Raw genomic sequence first — 21,778 nt, forward strand, 5'->3', positions numbered from 1 at the left:
AGGAATTATTTCACCCAAATAATACATAGGGTATAGTGTAGATCCTGTTTTGTTTGGTTATGTTTTAAAATGTCAAGTATTTTGTTTGAATAGTGTAACCAAGAAAATTGAATTCAGTTCATCTCCTCACATAATTCAGTACTGTTTGTCTGTTTATGGCGGAGCTCTAAGAGAAAAAAAGCAGTTGTTCAGTGTGCCGAGATGCAGTTACATTTCTCCTCTGCACTTTAAATGTTTTGTATTTGCATATTAGTTCATAACCAGTGGCTACATAAAAATTATATTGAAAATTTAGGCCTACATCTAAAGTGAGACATCAAACAGCACCACCAAATACTCCTTTGTTATGATGGTCGCTAAAATGGTCGCTGCATTTTGCCCTTTTGTTTTTATTGTTTGTCTGCACTTTAAAAGAACATTAAATCTAACATGAATCTGATTTATGTTACAGTGTGGGTATAATTATGTTATGGGACAGACGAAAAGCTCTCCAGTAGGCTAATGTGCTTGTGGTTGCTGCTCGCTTGACTTCAGATGGGAGCCAGTAGGCCTAATTGGCTACATACAGCCTAATCAGAGTTGCTGGATTGTCTTGCTTAACATTTTATCCCCATCCTTGTATCAATTTTCAACTAAATTAGCCCGGTCCACCAGAGATGTAGCAGAATTAGGCCGGGGGAGAGGAGGGGCTGCTATCACAGCTCTTCATTTCACCATCACAGTATTCGCAGTCTGCCGCAGTGAAGTCTGCACAGTGTGCCTGGTGTCATTCAGAGGCAAAAATATAAATACAGCGTGTGTGTCCTGTGTCACCTGTCGCGAATGTATCAAAAGTGCACTGTTGTCCTGCATTTTTTTAGTGACACATGCAAAGATGTTATACCACCCCCTATAGGCCAGGCTCATTGTGATATACAGTGCATTCCTGGGCCAGAACTAGAGTTTTGGGGCCCCTAGGTGACATGCTTTTTTGACCCCCATTGACATTGTGTGTACTTGGGGGGGGCATTGCACTGACTGAAGTAAACAACGATATTGACAAGTGTCGTGTGAGCAAAAACCGGGGAAAAAAACGCCCGGGGGGAAAATGCCATGAAATATATTGTAAATTATCTTTCAGTCAATTCAATGAAAACAAGGTCAAGAGACACTTTAACAGAGTTCATTTTATAAACATCATTGACCTCTGCTGATCATTCGTCTTAAAACAAATAATTTATCTGCTAGTTCAGATATTTTATCTTTAGCTTCAAAGAGCTTTAGCAGAGGCTTCCAAAGCATTTCAATAATCATTTATCATTTCCAGCTTGCTCAAGAATCAAGTATCTACATAGGCGATTCCCAACCTTGGATAAAATTATAACATTTTCAACCACAGATAAGAGCCAAAGTATTAGTAAGGGACATTTGTTGCATGTATTTCCCCATATTAAAGAACCAGACCCCGCAGTTGTGTGGTGGCCCACAATCTATTCCATGATCTAGTCCTGACACCAATATGAACTTTAATACATGTACATTGGTCATATTTCTCTCTGTGCCTATAGTGTAGAATATATGATCAGGTATATCTTCCTAATCTACCTTGCAGCCCTTTTTCACAATCTTACTTGTCTCAAGCAATCTGTCTTTTGTTTTCACCCCTCTGCAGGCCCCCCACGCTTCATTTTTGCTGTCATTGATTTGGTATTGAACTGTGGAACTGAAGACAACAGCAGTAGTAGAACCATTCAGGGAGTAGAGTAAAGTCTTTGATCAGAATAGTGTAGAAGTATACTCAAACTCCTGATTTAAACAGAAGTGTAGAAGGTGGACGGATGAGTGATGAAGAAGGTGGAGAGGATGTGGCTGTGAGTTGTCTGAGTGGTGATGACGAGGAGAAAGGAGAGTTGCCTTGGCTGTGGGCAGATGCTGGTTGCAGTGCCAGCTGGTGGGGGGTGGGCCCACCTGTCTCTGGCTCTCCCCGTCTCCCACTTCTCTACTTCGGAGGAAGCGACAGATGGAGTCCGAAGGTTCTGCTCCAGTCCCAGTGCTGCTTCTTCAGTCCTGTCCTGCCCACTCCCACCCCGGCCTGAGGGCACCTTGCCAGGTGAACATGGGGACGGCGCCCAGCACCCAGCCCTCCACTGCCAAAAGGGTCAATTGCTTACAGAGAGGGGTCGCCCCTCCGCCTCATTCTCCCACAAACACTCTGCTACCTCCTCGTGGAAGTAAGCAACAACTGCATCTTCCCTCTGAAGTCCTGGCTGAGTGGATTCATTTCTTTATTCAGACATAACATGCCCTCTCAAGGTCTGTCAGCAATGCCAGCTCTGAAAGACGGGAGGCTTCATGTAAGCGACTCATTTTTCAATGAGATAGAGAGGGAGAGGTGCCAAATTGGTTATGTTGTACATATTGATGTGTAGCTGAATTGTCCCTGAGGACGGATTTGGATGAGTAGTGACGCATGTGGACTGTAACAGCATGATAAGGAGAGAAATGTGATGCATGGTGGAGGTCAAAGGGTCGCATCAAAACCCCAAAGTAATGAAGTCCATCAAAGGGTGGCTTGGTGACCTTTAAGTCCCGGGGTTTTGATAAATCAATTTATGAGGTCTCTAAAGAAGATCCCTAGGGATCGTTTAAGGAGTGAGCCACCCACATAAGTTGTTCTATTGGACCTCCTATCGACCTCGTGTTCATTTGTTTAAAAAAAAAAAGAAAAGAAAAGAAAAAATACACACAGCTTTTGTTATGAGGAGCTGTTCCAAGCAAATGGGAAAGGAGAAGATTGCTGTCCTCATAGAAGCTCCCTCAGACCTTGTATTTGTTATATATCTGCAGATTAATAAATTCTTTCCTGATTGGGTTTTTACCAGAATCAGCCTTGATATTTGTGAGTGTCTGTTTCATTAACAGCAGAGCTGAATTATGACTAAGGTCTTCTCTCGCCAAAAGTAGCATAACTGGGCTGTTTCTCCTACCAGCAGCCCACGCTGCTCCCAGAGGTACCGTCAGAGCACATTAATGGATTCTCTGCCATTCAGGAAGAAAGCTATGGTTGTAGTAAAAGCTTAAGAAATCACACCAAATCCCAAGGTAGTTATCGATATTTAAATAACAGACTTCATAGATTTGGTGTTTTACTGTAAAGGAGTGAGTGGCCTCCTTCCGACTGTCTGAAGAGCAACAGAGTGTACGATTCAAAGAGGAGCACAACGGGAGAGCCAGAATTCCTCAACAGCTGTCAGATGAACTGCAGGGTATCATGGGAGGTCAGTTTTTACTCACAGGAGGGTTTGGACTTAGAGGTTTCTTCCCTTTAGGTTTCTTTTAAAGCCTTGCGGTATTGTAACATGTTGATTTAATGGAAATTATCAGGAGGTTTTCCCACTGCACTAAAAATTTAATGAGTTTTCTACTTGACCACAGAATTCAGTGGTGAAAATATGAAGACTGGGGGATGTGTAAAAGCAGTCAGTCGAACGGTTCAGTATTATCGAGGCTGACAAAGCTTCTCAATTATAACCGAACATGAAATGAATCTAAAGAGACCAATTTTCACCAAATAATCAAGCCATTATCATTCATGACTCAATCACAGTGGAAATTACTAACTCTCTGCTTGTGCCCAGCAGTGGAGAAGAAAAAAACACCCAGACATATGTGGAAACAAAGAGATGATGACAGAGCTCAAACCACTTTGTGGCTCCGGTGGGACCAGTGTTCATGTGCGTCACTGGGGTTTGGCAAGATGTGGGAGCTCTGCCATACCTGAGCCTGATTAAGTGCAAATTAAATCTTGTTTCATCATTTGAATGCAAGACAAAGAATGAGCTAAAATGGCAACAATCTATTTGAAGGCAATATCTGTAAAGACAATCATGTCAAGAGAGCATTCAGGGACCATGTTTCCTCTGAGCTCAGTGCATTTGGTGAGTCCCATCTACATAGTAACATGTTGTTGTGCAGTTATTGTTGCACTTTGTCCCCACTATAAAGTCAATAAAAGTATATTTGTTGAAGAATTGAAGCCCCTTAACGGGCAATGCAGAAAAAAGGAGGGATGTAGATCAGAGACATAGAGGTGATGGTAGTCAGTGGACGGAGGACATTTTTCAGCCGCTTTTTTAGGGAGAAAAAGGGTTCCTTTTCCCAAAACGTCAATACTTAATTTGGGAAATAAGCTTATTTCTTGTCATTACTGTGAGGTTTGGGAGACTTCAGAAGGTGACTGCTCCTGATCAAGAATTGTCTGGCACATGGGTGTAAACCCTTAAAACCCCCTTGTAAACCACATGTATCCAAAAACTATTGCTTTAAGGGCGTTTCACCATGTTGCTTGGCTGCTGATAGACAAAATATTGCTGACCCTGACTAAATGTATTATGGGGGAGGGTAGACTATATCGAGGAACAAAAATTTAATTCAGAAGAATATTTGTGTACCTTGTTGAAACTTTGACTTTTGTAAGCCATTAAAACACTGCTTTTGCATCAAGTTTATGTGTCCGACTGTTTTCTTTACTGTTTGTACAGATGCACATTGATCTGAGTCTGATGATGGGATGATTTGTATGTACTGCTTCTAAATGAATATTTACTCTTCTTTATAAGGAACCAAAACCATAAAAACTGTCCTCAGTCTGGATAAGAGATGGTCCTGGAGGCCTGTGGGACTGACTGGTGTGTGGACGCTAGTTTGTCTTAAGAGGTTGTTGGGATGTTTGGATGTTGTTTGGATAGATTGTGGTGTGGTTGGTGGTGTGTGGATATGCTGTTTGGATAGCGTGTGGATGGAGTGTGGTTGCTGGTGTCAGCATGGCTCTAATCAGCTGTTGGCAGGCGGAAGAGCGGGCGGTCTCTCCCCGCGGCGGCACCCCGGGTCGAAAGCCGGTTTGAAGTTTAATGATGCCAGCTGCCAGCTCCACCAGGCTGTGAGCGCTAACGAGCTGGCACTGGCGGCGGACTGGGCCGCGGCGGCAGCACCTGGAAATGTAGCACACGTTTCAGAGGGGCGGGGCTCCACCGGGGCTGTTGAGGGGCCTGCTGGAGACCCAGAACGGCACAGAGAGGCCCGCATCTCTTTGAAGAGCGCCCCAATTTCCATATTTCATTACGCACTGCTGACTGACAAGGCCCAGCCAGATGTTCTATTTTCAGCTATTTAAATTTTGACCTGCTTTCCTAACATGGATGCAAAAAGAAAAAAAATGATTTCATCAAAACACAAATGCCAAGGAAGATGGGAACTTTGGATCTGGCATTCCTGCTAGTTTTTGTTACCATTCTTTATATCTTTCCATCAGCATTGGGAGACTAATCACACATTAAACGTTGCTCTTTAACTTACTTACCCTTTTTCACGTCAGACATTTTGACAATCTACCCTGAGGCATTTACTGTTGCTCAAGGACACTTTAACAAGACACACTGGTTGTTTCAGGGATCAACCCTGAGACCTTGTATTTATGAGACAATCTCTAACCATCCAGCTGAATTGGCACCAATGTGAGTGATGCATACTCTGAAACACCACATAAAGCATGCTCGCACAGCTTCTCTGTCCCTGAGATATCGGGAATGATTCATTCCTGTGATATTCCTGTTGAAACGGCTGTTAAATTGCAGCCTCCTTACTCAATCCCTCATGCAAAAATACATCGACAACCCTGACCTTTTTGTGCATCTGCTGCAAATGGCACTTTGTCATCCTGAGTGAGCAAGCTCAAGGATCAATGTGATTTTGTTGGACTAAAACTTCTACAAGGTGCTCCATGCCTGCGTGCATGAGTGTGTGTCCATGTCTGGGTTTCATGAAAATAAAACTGAAAAACTCCTAAAAGAGGAGGAATGCGGATGAGAGTAGGGAGAAAAACAAACAACAAAGCGGAGGTGAAACACAGCAAGAACGAGTGGAGGGCAGCTCTGAGTTGAACACCAAATGGCAAAAAATGAGAGGCACCCTCTCTGCGAGAATCAGAGGGAGAACGGCTTTCACTCATTACTCAGCACAGCTCACAGCAGGGGAGGGAAAGCAGTTCATTCCTTCAGTAATGCATCTGTGAGTGTGTCTGTGTGTTTGTGCATGTGCCTGAATGAGTGAAAACAGAGAGGTAATTGAGAGGTGACAAAGGCATTAGAGAGACAATATTGACACAGAGATAAAAGTAAATAAAAGCTATGTGCAGGATATTGGTTTGATTCTGCTCACCATCATTCTGTATGAAATATCTATAAAATAATAAACTGAAGAGTGTGTATTTATTTGTGGCCACTGCAAACGTTAAACTCTTCTATCCTGTGTGCATGAAGAACTTTTAACATCTGCATATCTGAAGTTCATAGAGTGTAAAAACAGAAGTTAGAAAGATAAAGTGACATAGTCTTTTAGTGTTTAGAGGAGCTGTGAAGTGAAGGAGACATCACTAAAGGCCAGTGGTGGATAAAGTGTTCAGACCCTTTAATTAAGTATAGGTACTAATATCATACACTACTAAAATATTCTATTACAAGTCAAAGTCCTATATTGTGTGTGTGTGTTACTTAAGTAAAAGTATATATCATAAAATTGGTTGTATTCACCTAAATATTTATCTTTTTTGTGTGTGTGCTTGTCTTTGTCGTAGTGTGTTGATTGTGGTATTGTTTATGTCTTATTATTGTAATGTTTGATTTGTCCCTTGTTCTGTATTGTACTGTATATTAGGACCCCCTCGAAAACGAGATGGTTCATCTCAAGGGGTTTATCCTATTCAATAAACTTATACTACAAAATTATGTTTAAAAGCAACAAATCCTGAAATCCATTTGTGAAGCTGAAATCATGAAATGTTTTTACATGGAAAATGACTTAAATGACTTTATTATCAAAATAGTTGCCAACTTTGTAATTGACTTCTTAATTCTTAATTGAATCAATCAGCTGTACATTCACTGTTTATTTTATAAACTTCATATTTTTTATATGTAATAATCGTACTTTGTAAACTAACTAGTGGAGTAAAAAGTACAATATTTCCTTCTGAGATGTAGTGGAGTAGAAGTAGAAAGTTGCCTTACAAAAAAAATACTCAAGTAAAGTACAAGTGCCTTACATTTGTACTTAAGTATAATACTTGAGTAAATGTGCGTAGTTACTGTCCATCACTGCTAACAGCCCCTATCTGATAACATGATAACTAGCTCACATTAAGTTTCTAAATATGTGATTTAATTTCTCCAATTATGGCAAAAATATCTATTTAAATATGTTTATTTAAAGACTTAAAAGGAAGAGTAAAAAACTCTCCTTATGAATGAGGGATACATTAAATTGAGATGGTCTAAAATTTGAATTATGCTGTTGATGAATCTGTGCCATAATTTCTTCTTGCAGTGGGATGTTATTGAAAAAAGACAAGCTTTGGAACCCAGTATGCCAAACATGGAGCTTCTACTGCATATGGATGATTAAAACAAACGTTCATTATATAAAATCTACAAATAAGATTTAAAGATTCACTCTCAGCACTCTCATCAGTCAAATTTCCATCCACAAAAGGCGAAGAACAACTGTTCTTGATAAATCTACTGTACGCCACCTGCCCAGTGCGGAACAGCACACAGGCAAAGTTAGCAACTATAGCTAGTGAACATAGTGGATAATTTAGCTGCTAAAGAGCTATCTATTTCCTTTGCAAGTTGGTGAAAACCAAAACAGAGCTAAAAAAAATAAAAAAATAAATGTTGGGCTTACGATGATGTTGCTCCTCATCTGTTGGACACATCAACTATTTGTTAACACAACCAGCACTGGCCGCCCTATATGCTGAATATTACGTAAGGATCTTTGAATCTATTTGAATAAACTGTATATATTTACTGTATACATATAAAAAAAGTTGCTGGGAACCATACAATCAATGGCTCTGGCCCAGAACAAGGGGACCCTTCCTCAGTGTATAGATCATGTCAAACCAATCAACATTTCTGTTGGGGTGGAACAGAATAAAAGAGAAATGCTGCATTATTTTCTTGACATTGATGGCTTCATAAATGATAAAAAGTAATAATTTGGGCGCCCTGGTTGTTCATCTGGTAGAGCGCATACCCTGTATTGAGACTGCCGTAGCGGCTCTGGTTAGAATCCGGCATGGGCCCTTTACTGCTTGTCATCCCCACTCTCTCCCCCTGTCTTTCCTGTCTCTCTCTACTGTGACTATCAAATAAAGAAGAAAAAATGTATCTTTAAAAATTACAAGCAATATTTTCAACCAGCTAAATTTCATCCGTATTTCTGCATAATCTTCACATCTGAACTGATAAAATTAAAGTACTCAAGATAAAAATACTTGAAAAGATAACACAGGAGTCTAGCTGCTGCTGACAGACTGCACTTGGCCAGCGTTGCATAAGCTTTATGTACATTTCATGTTCATTACACAGAATAGAAAATCCAGACTGCCATATTATGCATTGCAGTGACAGTAATGATAATTAAACAATACAGCTTTTTCCAAGAGAGCAATATTTCTATGCAAAAAAGACATCCATGTGGATGTAAGATCACACAAGTATATCAAGTTGTTAATCAGTCCCTCTCTTGCACACACTTTGAAACTCACACAGTCACTAGTAAGGACTGTTAGTTGGTGCAGGACTCTATGCAGCCTCCCTGTTTCTGGACTGCCTGGCCTTTGGCATGACCTTTAGAAAACAATTTGCAGCAGCAGCAATCGCCCTATGCCTCCTCTCACATTATTTTCCCTCATTATTTTTTCAATGTTACCTTTGCAGTGTGGAAGAAGAGGGCTGGACTCAACAGAGGGGTCAGGGGTCAGGAGGACAGAGGGTAAAGATGCAGGTCAGATTGGCTCTACAGTTGTGTCCAGCCAGTGTCTTCAGAGGAGTCCCCAGCACAAAACCATTTGAACTCTGAACCCTCGAGTTGTCTGTCAAAAGCTGACGCTCAGTGGTTTGGCAATCAGGAAAGCTCCTCAGCCAGCAGTAATGGACTGGACAGTGGCTACAAAGCTTTAATGTGCAAGAAATGTGTAAGGAAAATCAATATTGGCATTCAAAGTCGATTGGTCCACCACTGTGGTCCACACTGAAATATGTCACCAACTATGAGGTTGGATAGATTGATGCAGAATTTTCTGCAGACATGCATGGTCCCCGGAGGATGACTCCTACTGACTTTGGTGATCCTCTTGCTTTTCCTCTTGTGCACAATTGACATTTGTGGTTATGAGTGAAATGTCCTGACAACTATTGGATGGATAGCCATAAAATGATTACTACATTACGCTGCCCTCTTGGTGATCTCTTAACTTTTCATGCTGTGCCCTTATCAGGCCAACATTTCACTTCGGTTTGAAACTTATCAGGCCACTTGATAAACCAAAGTCACTCTCATCAGCCTCAACAGTACTTTGTGTTTAATGCTAAATGAATTAGTATATGTTATCATCTGAACATGCTAAACATAGGAAATGTAAACCTGCTAGACTTCAGTATGTTAGCATGCTGGCTTGACATTTAGCCCATAAACCACATTGCCTCACAGTATTATTGATTTTTTTTTGTTATTGAACCACCAAATGAGCTAACATATCTGCACAGGTTCAAATCTGTACAAACAGTGAGTCATTGCGTTTTATTTATTATATTTTAGTTGCTGCAGTTATTCCCATCTTACATGAATGCAGCACCAAATGGAAGTACAGTGCAAGCTTCTGACTTGCTACGGCAGGCAGATTACTACAAAACCTGATTAATAAATGGAAGGGGAAAAAAGTGCCACAGTAGCAGTAGATTGTGCTTGTGTTATTGATTTGTGTCAATAGGAGAAGAGGCATCTAATAAATTAGATTGTTCCCATCAAATCACACCAGAATATATATCCATATCTGGTAAGGTGGTGTCAATACCAATAACCCAATGCTTTCCTCTACATTTCAACATGTCAAAATCTACATGGGTTTATATTTAGCATGGTGTTGTAGTACCTCTGCACTGACTGTATATTTTTGTTGTATACAACCTTTAAATATATAGATTACTCATCTGCAATGTGAAAATGTGTCGGAAGTCTGTGATCCACCTGCTCAAAAGGATGTTGTAATGGTGAGGTGAGACTTAGTTGAGTATGCTGCAAAATACCTGTCTCTCAGCTTGTCACACTCACCCTGTTTTGCCTCCAACCTGGCCCAGATTTTGATTACTGCCACTTATGGTGAGGTGTATACTTGTGCTCCAGGCTTTAAAAAGTCCCTCCACAAACCTGTGGGTCCACGAGACAGGGGCATTTCCTTCCTGAGTGTCAAATTTGAATCTTTCTCTTAATGACTGAAGATAGCGATCTTTCTGTGGTTATGACCTGTATAAGTTCATGCAGGATGGACTACAAAAGGCCCCATCTGAAAATGCTAAACATAGGAAACACAAACCTGCTGGACTTAAGCATGTTTGCATGCTGGCGTTGACATTTAGCCGATAAAACACAGTGCCTCACAATGTTATTGATTTTTAACAATCATGACAACAAAACTCTTCATTTTAAGACCTTTATTCTTAAGAATTAGCAATACTGTCTTACAAAATCACTGATGATAAACATTGTAAGGTTTAGAAATAAATAAATGCCCTGATTTTCAGTCAACATCCTCTGCACTATACAGAGCGTGAATGGACAGGTTGGATTTACTCCCAAGGCAGATGCTTTTTTTTTGCTATTTAACAGTTTGTTTATATCAAGAATACCAGTTGTTACTGAAGCCAAACTTTTGACATTTCAAGATGAAATAATGTTCTTGGTTAATTGAAATATGTCATCCTACACAAAGACATAAAGCTATTAACTCCTAAACCTACAGTGGCAGCATGAATTAATGATTCATTTTGAGTTTTTTCCCTTGATCATTCAGCCACCAGGGTTTGCAATCCAGCCGCACAGCATGTCACATACTTTCATTTCCCTTCCATTAAGCTGAATATCACAGCAAACAAATAAATGAGCTGGAGAAATTCTCTTATTTCCATTAACTATTGAACTGATAGTAGGTATTTTGGGGTGAGGAGCTGTGTGATTTGAAGCAACAAGGTGAAACAATTCAAATGTTTCTCCAAAATGAACTGTTACATACTGTGCCATTAGTTCATTTTCATTTACCCAGGTGAGAAAAGTGTGTGGAGTGCTCCAGCCGTGGAGAGGCTGTGCCAAGATTTAGACGTGGGCTTCTATTCAAAGATGAAGGTCTCCTTGACATTTTCTTCACTGCGTTGGCTGCTCATCTTTGTCGCATTTTTCCAAGCTGCATATGGAACAGCGCGACCTGTTGACATTTACAAGCTCATCTGGCTGAGAGCGATGGCATTCTATAAGGAGAAACACCTCCACTTGTCCCACCGCCCAGTCTTACACATGAACAGGTTATTGCTTAAAACAAACTTTTGCAGTTAGACAACCATGTTGTCTTAATCTCCACTTTAAAGTCTAACTACAGTATCTTCTGAAAGCTTCTAAACATATGCAGAAGTAGCACTGGGAAACTGGTATGCCTCAAACAGGACTAAATACTGATGAGGTTTCATCACACAAAGACATAAAGCTATTAACTCCTAAACCTGCAGTGTCAGCATGAATTAATGATTCATTCTGGTATGACTAACAGGCATAGACGCATAGACTGGATGCCACAGCTGCCACCAGAGGGCACCCACTGCTCAAATGTGACCAGGTTAAAGTAGCCCAGCCATCCTGATAAGGCTCTGGATAGCAGCCAAGAATGGTGTGCCCTAAAATTCAGTAGTAGCTGGGTTAAGGCAGGACAAAAGTGAAATGAGGTGAAAGCAAAGCTTAGATAGTAACTGCAGAGCATGACGTAACTGTAAACAGAGTGTGGAAAGTGGTCTGGGTGATAATGCCAATATATGTGTTAAAATGTTATGCATTAAAGTGACAATGTAAATAAAAACATGACCCAAGATCAATGACATGCGAAGTGGCCATAAATAAAAACAATGAATGAAACAGGTTCTTTTCTCTGTATGGAGGAGAAAAGACTCCATCACTTTATTGACAACCATTGAAAATGAGACGGCTTTGCAATGAGGAAACTTAATATGAATATTGTGCGGGTTTTGCCTCTGCATGCCTTAGGTTCCCGGAGGAAATTCAAAATGGGGCTGTGCGGATCAGCTCATCTTTGAGGTTTTGGTTCAGCAGATATGATTTTTAGAAGTCAGGCCCCTGTTTCTTCAGCTTGCTGTAGTCCATGTTAACGGTGTAAAACTGAGAATTCAAAACAAATCATAAAGTTTATGTTTTACAGTGCGTGGCAGAGTATAATGACACAATGACAATTCCCTTTATGTTATAGAATCATTCAATTTCAAAAGATGATTTATAAAATCTTCTTGCAATAAAGTAAATCTTCTCTTTTCAGCATTATTTGCCTTCTTGTTCCTGGAAACTCCCTAAAATTACTATTATCAAGTGTAAGTAGTTAATGACTTCATCAGATTTGTAACTACAAGTCAGTGTTAACCAGATTGTAGAAGTAATTTGATTAATCCCATTGAAAGAATAATCCATGGCTCAGCAACAAGTCTGGCAAAGATCCATACCATGATCCCTAACATAACCACCTACACTCTTCAGCACAGAAAATCAAGCACACAGCATTATTAGTAAGATTTCCTATAAGTGACTGAGGCACACCTTGTACTGATCGGTTGGGGCCATCTTGTTCCAGGGCTCTGGGTTGTTCTTGCGATCCCAGCTGCAGAGGAAAAATATATAAATAGCTACACAGTCAATAACTGAGGTGCAAAACTGTCATCTTCTTTTCCTCTCTTCTGCAAATCTCATTAGATGCAGATTACATGTACCCCCACCCACTTGCAATTTTGGAAAAGGGCAAAAGTAAAAAAAAGACACAAGAAGGTTTCCAGTCCTCACCAGACATCAGGGTTTCTCAAGCCCAGACGAGCGAGGTACATCAAGGACATGGTTGCCCCTCCACCAATGAAGACAAAAAGTGGGATCAGCTGTAAGTGACAGACAGGAAGGTAAAAAGTAACCTTCAAAACTGAAGGAAATATAATGTCAGTAAATACAGACTGCTGACAGCTTGTGTATACTGAAAACACCATGCTGCACTGTACTTTAAACTGACCGCTGCCTATGATTAGAGCTGCAACATTACTTGTCAACTATTAAATTAATAGCCAAATATTTTTGATAATTCGTGGTCTTGAGTAATTCGTTAGAAAAACTGATTGATTTCAGCTTCCCAAATGTGCATATTCTGTGGTTTCTTCACTCCTCTATCACAGTAAACTGGAAATGTTTGGGTTGTGAACAAAAGAAGACATCTGAGGACATCACCTTGGGCTTTGGGTAATTGACTGAACTTTTTCACAATTTTCTTCACCTCAAAACTAATCGATTAATCAAGACAAAATAATCGATTGATAACCCTACCTATAATATAACTAATGTCATTACACATTCCCTCTATTTACTCTGCCCTTGTTTTATTTATGTATTGCTTATTTCAGAAGGCACAATGTACATTTACCAAACATTAAAACACAGGCTAGTTTTCACCGGCAGTCCCTTTGCCTGATATTGTTAAGCATCCTAAAATAATAAACTACAGCTGCCATGTGTTGGGATGTGACAGATTAAAACCAACTATTTTCCAACGTTATAATTTACAAGTTTCTTTCATTCACTACTTACGCCCTGCAAATAACAAGATGTACAAAAATAACATGTGTGAGTAGTTCCACTATGAGCTACATTGGCAGCTAACTTGCTAACTAGTAGCATCAGTTGCCATTTTTAGAAGACCGTCTTCTTGGCTTCTTGCTATCGTCCTGCGGGTGAAACTGACTCCAAAGCATCAACAACCAAAAGTTTCGGCGCCTGTGTTTTTGGAAAACCCGTATATTAATCTATAATAGTTACAGAACAAAACAAGCATCTTCAATTTAAAAAAAAATTTAAGTCTTCAACAGTCCTAGCTTGCTAAAGCTAACAACGCTAACTAGTTAAGCTAAACTAAGTTAGCCACAATAATTCACAGGTGACCCAAGTTTACAACGATATCTCAGATATTTTAACGACTGTTTAATTAATATAACCGGGTTCTACTTACAGCTGGGTGGCTTCTGAGCTGTTTGCTGACTGTAGCGAGCATTTTGATGTTTGAAAAGGTTGTTATCCCACTTTGTACAAAAATAAACGGATTACGAACAGGCTTGCCAAAACGGTGCGCAATTTCATCTGCCAGATCGGGCGGAGAAAAAAGGGCCGAGGAAACACACGTAGGGTCCTAAACATACTGCCTGACCGACGGTGGCGGAAATACATAATTTTTTATTATTATTTGTACTATACAGAACATTTATGTGATACTGCATGTATTAAATGCAGAGTGATTTTGCATGGTTTCATCAATGTGCTGCTGTGTCGCTTCAACCTTTATTTCCACACCGCATTTTATTCTGGCAAAACTAAAGCGGTTTGAATGTCGCTACAATCAACAGATTTCGTCCATAAAAACAAAAACAAGCCACACAGCAGCACTGGACAGATATTCTTCTCTTCACCGGGTGGAAGTTATTCTGTAAATGTGTATAATATATAATGTGATGTGTGTATTTAATCCGGTTTCAAAAGTCACTGTGATTATCTGGCCATATTATGAAGTTGTAGTATTAACTCATGTTATATTGGTTTAATTCCCATAAGATAATTAAAATGCCAGCATTTAATGAAAAATAAATAACAGGTCGATTTAATTTATTAATGCAAGTGACATGATGGAGATAAATAACAGTTCACTGCCCTTGTCTCTAGCATCAGTGTGAGGATGTGAAATGTCTGCATCACAATGTGACTGCAGGGGGCGCTTAAACTGCACTCAAGAAATACATTTTAATCCTTAAATGTAGGGGGAATTATAATCATTATTCTGCCTTTCTTAGAACTATTTTCTCTTCTTCTCTCTTAAAAGATGGTTTTTGATGTACCTCATATTTAGGAGTTTGATTTTCTTTAATTCTGTTGATGACAGAGAGGCAAATTCCCTGTAATTACGCTATATGAACATATATTACCTTTATAAATCCAATGTGCTTAGGCGCATTCACACTCAAAATGTGTTTACATACTATTATTTGAAGCATCCGAAAAAGACATTATTAAAAGATCAAAATATTGTATAAGCTTCACGTTAGTGGCTGTTTGTCTATTTCGATCTTCCTGAAAATCTTTCTTTTAACTGTGTAACATTGATTACAAAACAAACAAACCTGAATCAAAATCCTTGTATGTGTGGACATATTTGGCCATGAAAGCAACGATTCTGATTTTCTACTTAATTAAACAAACATAGTCAGAATGTGTTAATAGATTAAGTGATTAGTGGTAAAACACAAAGTTAGTAATATGCCTTTTAATAAAATAAAAAAAAAAACAGGTTGGCTAACAGATACATAAGTTGCTGGTGGTAGTGATTTTTATGATTATCTGTTTGTTGGCTATTTTATATCCTTTTCCAATAAGCAGCACCCAATCAGAGATGAGTATCTCAACTAACTGATGTGAACCACTCCACTGAAGTCTGTGTAATAAAAAGAAAATCCCCATTAAATATCACAATTTCCCTTTTATGGTACGTTATTTTCAACTTGTAGAAAATAAAATTAAAAACAATTCAATGGTAAGACTGGACATAACAGAACAGGCTACATACAACCGTTTATATCTTATACATGACATGATAGTTGGCTAATTGTTTGCCAAGAAATTACACATATTTAAGAAACTATTTTTAAACCAAGCCTTATTTGGTGGCAAGTTCATGAGTTTAACGCTGGAAAAATATGTCTTAGGTCTTGTTTGGTTCAATATCCATCCAAGAGAGGTGAGCTGGTTTCAGAAACATAAGAATTTGTCTAAATACAGTATTTTCCACCTGTGTCTCTGAACCAGTTCAAATTCCTCTACAAAGGTTTTGCATCTTGTGGTCATTCAGGACTTGCTCCCAAGTAAATCTTTCAGTACATCAACAGTAAACAGAAGCTGGAGTTGAAAACTAAAAGAACTCTCTTTTAAATACAGTTAAGTTCAAAATCTGACCGTGCTTAAATCATAGGCACATACAGTATGCCTGAACAGGATGTCTTATGAAAATAAGATACTGGCTATATAGTGTGTTCATTTGATGTGCAATGTTTCCGTCTTTCTCTCAGTGTGTCGTCTTCTTTGGGGTTTTGCCAAATTTAGCATCAAGTCCGAGACCTAAAGTGAGAAAACCAAACATGTGATTAAGGAGAATTACCAATTTTACCAATAAAAATGTGGAAAAAAAATATCAGCATCTTCTGTAACTATGTCAGTGTTAAATTTACTCTCCCCTTCAGCTATATTCTCAATGCATAATTTACCAGTACACCAAGTGGTTTGCGTGGGAAGCCTAAGTATTCCCTAATTGGACCTAATTGTTTGTTATAACAAATACATACAGTAACTGTCTCACGCTATAGTTGAAGGCTTCAACCATGTTTTTGCAAGCATTCAATTTCACAGTTATACTCTGCATTGATGAGATAAATGTAGGATATTTGAGTATAGACAGAGGGACAGAAAAAAAAAAAAACATAAACCAGACACTGACAATAAACCCAGAGGCAGCAACAGAGTTAAACCAGAATAAACTCTCACCGAGGAATACCAGGATGGTGCCAATCCACTGCATCGTACTCATGACATTGCCAAACAGAATAACGGAGCCGAGGATGGTGAAGAACTTCCTCGTGGTGGTGACGATGGAGCAGGTCAGCGGCCCAAAGTACACCACAGTCATAAAGATGAAGGTCTGGTAAATTCATTTTAAAAAAACATACGTAGGAATGTAATTTGGATATACACTGTCAGGAAGCTCATCATCTGTAGGCATTCATTATAAAACTTTCAAAGTAAAGGATTTTTTCCAAAAGTGCAACAGAACATTACCCATCACTTCATACAAGTACACTAGCCACATCATGTCCTTTTATCCACCCACCTGGCCTAAAGCACTAGTCAGTCCAAACAGAAGAATGTTGTAGATGATGCTCGGGTGGCGTTCAGTAAAACTTAGGAACTCCCAAACCTCCCCTGTCCACAAAACCGCTGAGAGCAGAGAGGAAGAAAGCGGAGAAAAAGTAAATAACATTAATGTGATTTCAAAAACAACTTAGTGACTGAACATGTCGTCACATTTTTCTGCCTTAGCTGGCTTATCCTTGGCACTGATGTGGTGAGAAAATCAAATTACAGTGTTCAGTGTGGGCATACGGCACCACCAAGTGGTGTAATAAAGTAACAACAGTTAGATGAAGTCTTGGTGGGGGTGTGACGGATTCGTGGGAATGGAGGTATAAGAATACCTTTGTCTCTTGGGAAATACCAGCACTTCAAAGCTATCACAGTGTCTTTAGGTGCAGTTTTCACAAAGTAAAACTAAGGTGTTCTGAAGGCATTTAATACAGCCTGGAACAGAATTGATTACTTTTGAAAAACAAATTTAACATTTTTTATATAACACAGCTGATGAAAGTGGGAAGCAGATGTGTAGGAGAGATGGGTACTCACTAAGAGTTAGCAAACACCGTTAATTAGTTTGTTATAAAAACATTTTTAAAAAGTCTCTCAGTGCTCATACTGGCTTTGACCTTTTGATCTTTATCTTACAGTCCATTAGTGCCTAACCCTAGAAAGACCCTTGTTATATTGCATTTTATTTTAAGTGCCTTACTTTTCAGCATATTATAGCAACCTCATCACAGAACTGAGGGCTTTGGGGTGCAGGATTCCTTATCTATAAAGATAAAACTGCCTTGCCTTGACTGAATTAATAAGTTTCTGGCTCCCGAGAGAATAGTGTTCACCTTTTCATAAAGAGTGTCCAACTCAGCTGGTAATGATATAGTTAAGTTTTTGTTTTTGTTTACTTATTTGAATTGCAATTAGTTACTGCATCAAAGCAGCTCTTCATCCTGGGGTCCATGTAAGAATTTATTTTGACAACACAACTAAAAATGACATAGAAGAAAGAACACCGACCACAATTACATAAATCAGCTGTTAATACTACATTTACAAACGAGTTCGTAACATTATAGTGTTATAAAAGGTCATTAATGTACCAACAAAAATCTAAACTTTTGCTTTCAGTGTTCACTGAGAATTATTCTGAGAAAGCTTTCAAACAGGACCTTCAGTGTACCAGTGTTTCATTCTGCTATATTTTGGCAGTACTGAGCCATATCAAGGTGATTTTGCTCATTAGTTTCTCCTCGCTGGCTTGCAGGTGTGCTAATCAGAGAAATGGCCTGGTGTAGTTTGGGTTTGAATGAAACCCTCCGTGGTCCTTGCACAGCACGGCGCATATTCGGTTAGACAAGAGTTTGGCAGAGAGCACGGTTGACTCACCTAGTCCCAGCACCAGAGTGGACCACATGTTGATATTCAGCATCATGTGGTTGGCACTCGTCTGGAAGCGAGCCCTCATGTGGTCCTGGGCCACACCAGTCAAACCGTCCAATGTCAGAGAGACCAGCTATGACACAGTGAAACACACCACCAAGCCATGAGATGAAATGTCATAGAAATGTCAAAGTAATGATGTGTAGAGTAGGAGAGATAGGCAACAAAAAATGAAATACAAGTGAAATGGATGGAACATAAAGTTATTTTAACTCACCAACAGAATCTCTCCAAACCCAAAAACATGGTCATCTGCAACAGCTGAGCTCTTGTTGGGTTTGTAGAGAAAAAGAGCTACACCACTCACAATAAGCAGCACACACAGGTACTTAGCGAGTGGGTAATTCTTCCTCAGTATTGTCACACCGAGGATCATCACTGCAACAACACAACAAGAGTATGATGGATGATTTTTAGCCATGGATGCCAGGGTGACATCTCTAGGGCTTGAGCGAATCCTACCCTGTATACAATGTCAGGCCTTCACCCCTGGGAGTAGAAAATATGGCTGGTGAAAGTGTGTGTTTATGTATGTGTACCAAGAGATAACCAGGCAGGGGAGCTGTGAGATATAACCTTCTTATACAAACAGAACATACCGTAACCTGATATATATGCTCTCAACTTGTAAAGATTTTGCTTACTCAGTGTGCCCTTGATCAGTTTAGAAAGATATCAGAAGCTCTCCCATTTGTCAAGTACCGTATACACGTGGTTTATTTAGCATGGTAAATATGTATGTCAGCACATTACATTATGAAACCTGGCAGCTTCTGAGTTAGTAAATAATGCTATAGATCACAGCTGAGGCCTGAAATTTGCATGTTTCACTGAAACATGCAAATGAACTGAAAATTTTACTCATGCATATTTGTTGAAAAAATATGCATGAGTAAAATTTTCAGTTCAGTAAAATTAAGTCAAATCTTTTTTTCAGTCCCTTTTCTCAACAAAATCAATATCTCAGAAAAAGTAAGTGCTGATTTGTTTATGATTCAACTGAATTAAATCAACACCTTTATTGAACATTTGTTATATTGTTATGGAGGAAAATTACATCGCCATAATTATCATTATTGTTTTATTGCACAGCCCTGTGTGCAGGTATTTGGGTGATATGTAGGCAAGAAGCAGAAGGCTAACAAAAAGTGATTTTATCAGATTTACCTGGTATGGGCTTGCAGGATTTCCCCAACACCTATCAGAGCAAAAACAGAGCATAGGATATGATTGCACCAAGCATTATTGATGCACAAATGAATCCAAAAGAATCATGTTAACCAACTAACTTTCCCCATCTATATGGCAGACTCACCTGTGTTGGGTAGTTGACATACTGAAGGGCAGAGTTACTAGACACCATGGCTCCGAGATAAGAGAGGGAACACAGCCCGTAGAGCCAGCTTTTGGTGTGATCCGGCTTGGAGCCCTCAAAAAACTGAATCACTGATAAAAAAAAAAGAGGAAGATTTTCATTTAAGAAGCATCAACAAGTCATTATATGATACGTTTACAAGACTTTAATTTAAAACACGTGTTGCCTTGCAGATTTACAACTTCAGAAATGTATTTTGGAGGCTGTTTTTGTATCAAGCACTTCTATTAGTTTTTGTGTCTCTTACATACAGCACATACTCACAGATCTTAGCAAACAGAGCGCTGATAATGCACTGGATCAAGACCAATGTCCGGGCAAATCTGAACTTCTCCTTTTTGTCTCCATGACCATAATCACCTCGAGTGCTGGAAAAGTCAGAGAAACACTGTTGAGTGCAAAATATCACAGACAATGAATCTGAAACAGACTACAACTGCTGTTAATTAAAGAGTATAGAGCTTTCATGAGTTTCCAAGCTGGGAAAAGGCCACTGAGAACGACATGTATTCAATTACAACTGACAGAGTGGGGTGGTGGAAGTGTTGACATTTTGTTAGGGGGACCAAGAGTTTTTAGCAGCAGTGTTGCTTGCTTGTTGGTGTCAATGTGCAATACAAACCAAAAACCCATAGGAAACAGTAATGTCAGTATTGTTTAATCACAATATATGATTGAATGATATACAATCATTCAGGTTTGTGAACAGGCAGCTTGGGTGAGACGCCAGTTTCTTGTCATCATTTTGAAACCAGATATGATCCCTGCCCACTCTAGTGACAACCAACATACCAGCTGATTCATGCCTCAACTCAGTCAGTATGTGATATGCAAGAGAGGCCAAGCTCTCCTTACTTCATTTGCCCTTTCTAAAAAAAAAACCCACACATATACTGAATTATTTTACAGATGGACATTTAATAATTTAAAGTTTGTTTGTTGCAGACCAATAACAAAAGCATCGCTAATCTATGAGGGATTATGACATAGTAGCTTTAGTGAACTAGAAATTCCACCTGCTCAAAGGTGTAGGGGCCACGCCAAATTCCATTCAAAAATCTGACGATTTAATGGCAGATCTGCCTTTCGCATAACGCAAGTAACGTTACATACCTCGCATGAAATTGCATAACGAATTGTTTAAACAGACAAGCACATGATAGTTTTTGTTGTGGATTACGTAACATTATAACTATCCCAACAATTAAGCTCGTATTGTTGCGGGAACTGTCAACAGTAAAACTGGATGATTTTTGAATGGAATTTGGCGCAGAACATAACGAGATCTGTAACCGTCACTTACATCGTCTCTTGTAATATTCCATAATAAAAGTAGCACACGAAAACTCCGAGGAAGCAAACGATGAACCGTATCTTCATATTGTCCCATGGCGAGGTGGGCTTCCCCGCTCCCTTTCCCGCAGCCATGCTATCGTCCCCGAGACAGGGTATGGTAACGTTAACCGACACCGCTCCGCTCCCCGAGCCCCGCACACCACCGACGTCCCGCTCCACTATAGCGTTTTGACCTCAGCTGTGGTAGTTAAAGGTCCTGATGATAAATACCGTCAAACCGTCCTGTGCACTAATCTTCCAACTCTTGCTAACGGTACCTTCTCTGTGGCTGCACAGACAGTCAGATATCATGTCATTTGTGTATTTTGTATCATTCTGAGGACTAAATTTCTTCTACCAGGACAAATGTAAAATCAAAAACATCCCATTCCCACTTGGGTAAGGGAAAATAAGTAAGTAAACCGTCAGGCGAGCACAGTTCGTGCTTTCTTACAGAAAAGTCGCTATTTATTGGGGCAAAAAAGCGGTCGCGTAAACGGGTTTCCTAGAAGGACCACAATGGTGTCAAAAGCAATGCATGAATAAAAATATTTACTT

The 21,778-nt window shown here is 39.5% G+C and overlaps 2 protein-coding genes across 2 annotated transcripts; both read right to left on the reverse strand.

Annotated features, from left to right (window-relative positions):
* Positions 1 to 12,001: 12,001 nt before the first annotated feature.
* ndufa4a (NDUFA4 mitochondrial complex associated a) lies at positions 12,002 to 14,289 on the reverse strand. The gene is made up of 4 exons (XM_038705707.1): positions 14,132 to 14,289; positions 12,928 to 13,016; positions 12,688 to 12,748; positions 12,002 to 12,258 (listed from the first exon to the last, which is right to left on the reverse strand). The coding sequence occupies exons 1-4, from the start codon at positions 14,171 to 14,173 to the stop codon at positions 12,202 to 12,204; spliced, it is 249 nt and encodes an 82-aa protein (XP_038561635.1). The 5' UTR covers positions 14,174 to 14,289; the 3' UTR covers positions 12,002 to 12,201.
* A 474-nt stretch (positions 14,290 to 14,763) lies between these two features.
* slc35b1 (solute carrier family 35 member B1) lies at positions 14,764 to 21,729 on the reverse strand. Its single transcript, XM_038705696.1, has 9 exons — positions 21,189 to 21,729; positions 20,150 to 20,253; positions 19,826 to 19,956; positions 19,678 to 19,708; positions 18,728 to 18,888; positions 18,457 to 18,583; positions 17,048 to 17,154; positions 16,705 to 16,858; positions 14,764 to 16,281 (listed from the first exon to the last, which is right to left on the reverse strand). Exons 1-9 carry the CDS (start codon positions 21,311 to 21,313, stop codon positions 16,229 to 16,231), a joined length of 993 nt encoding a protein of 330 aa, XP_038561624.1. The 5' UTR covers positions 21,314 to 21,729; the 3' UTR covers positions 14,764 to 16,228.
* Between the last annotated feature and the right edge of the window lie 49 nt (positions 21,730 to 21,778).

The sequence above is a fragment of the Micropterus salmoides genome, unplaced genomic scaffold, assembly GCF_014851395.1.
Source record: "Micropterus salmoides isolate LMB-PRFRI ecotype aquatic unplaced genomic scaffold, ASM1485139v1 Ms_hic_scaffold_10, whole genome shotgun sequence".
Lineage (NCBI taxonomy): Eukaryota > Metazoa > Chordata > Actinopteri > Centrarchiformes > Centrarchidae > Micropterus > Micropterus salmoides.

What these genes read in the sequence shown, in the direction of transcription:
- slc35b1 (XM_038705696.1), bottom strand. Translation starts at nt 21,313, where the DNA reads ATGGCTGCGGGAAAGGGAGCGGGGAAGCCCACCTCGCCATGGGACAAT. An exon ending in CGCTCTGTTTGCTAAGATCT is followed by an intron (nt 19,957 to 20,149) that starts GTGAGTATGTGC and finishes TTTTTTTATCAG; the next exon opens with TGATTCAGTTTTTTGAGGGC. An exon ending in CACTCTGGTGCTGGGACTAG is followed by an intron (nt 17,155 to 18,456) that starts GTGAGTCAACCG and finishes CTCTGCTCTCAG; the next exon opens with CGGTTTTGTGGACAGGGGAG.
- ndufa4a (XM_038705707.1), bottom strand. Translation starts at nt 14,173, where the DNA reads ATGCTCGCTACAGTCAGCAAACAGCTCAGAAGCCACCCAGCT. An exon ending in AGCTCAGAAGCCACCCAGCT is followed by an intron (nt 13,017 to 14,131) that starts GTAAGTAGAACC and finishes TGTCACTTACAG; the next exon opens with CTGATCCCACTTTTTGTCTT. An exon ending in TTGAGAAACCCTGATGTCTG is followed by an intron (nt 12,749 to 12,927) that starts GTGAGGACTGGA and finishes TTTCCTCTGCAG; the next exon opens with CTGGGATCGCAAGAACAACC.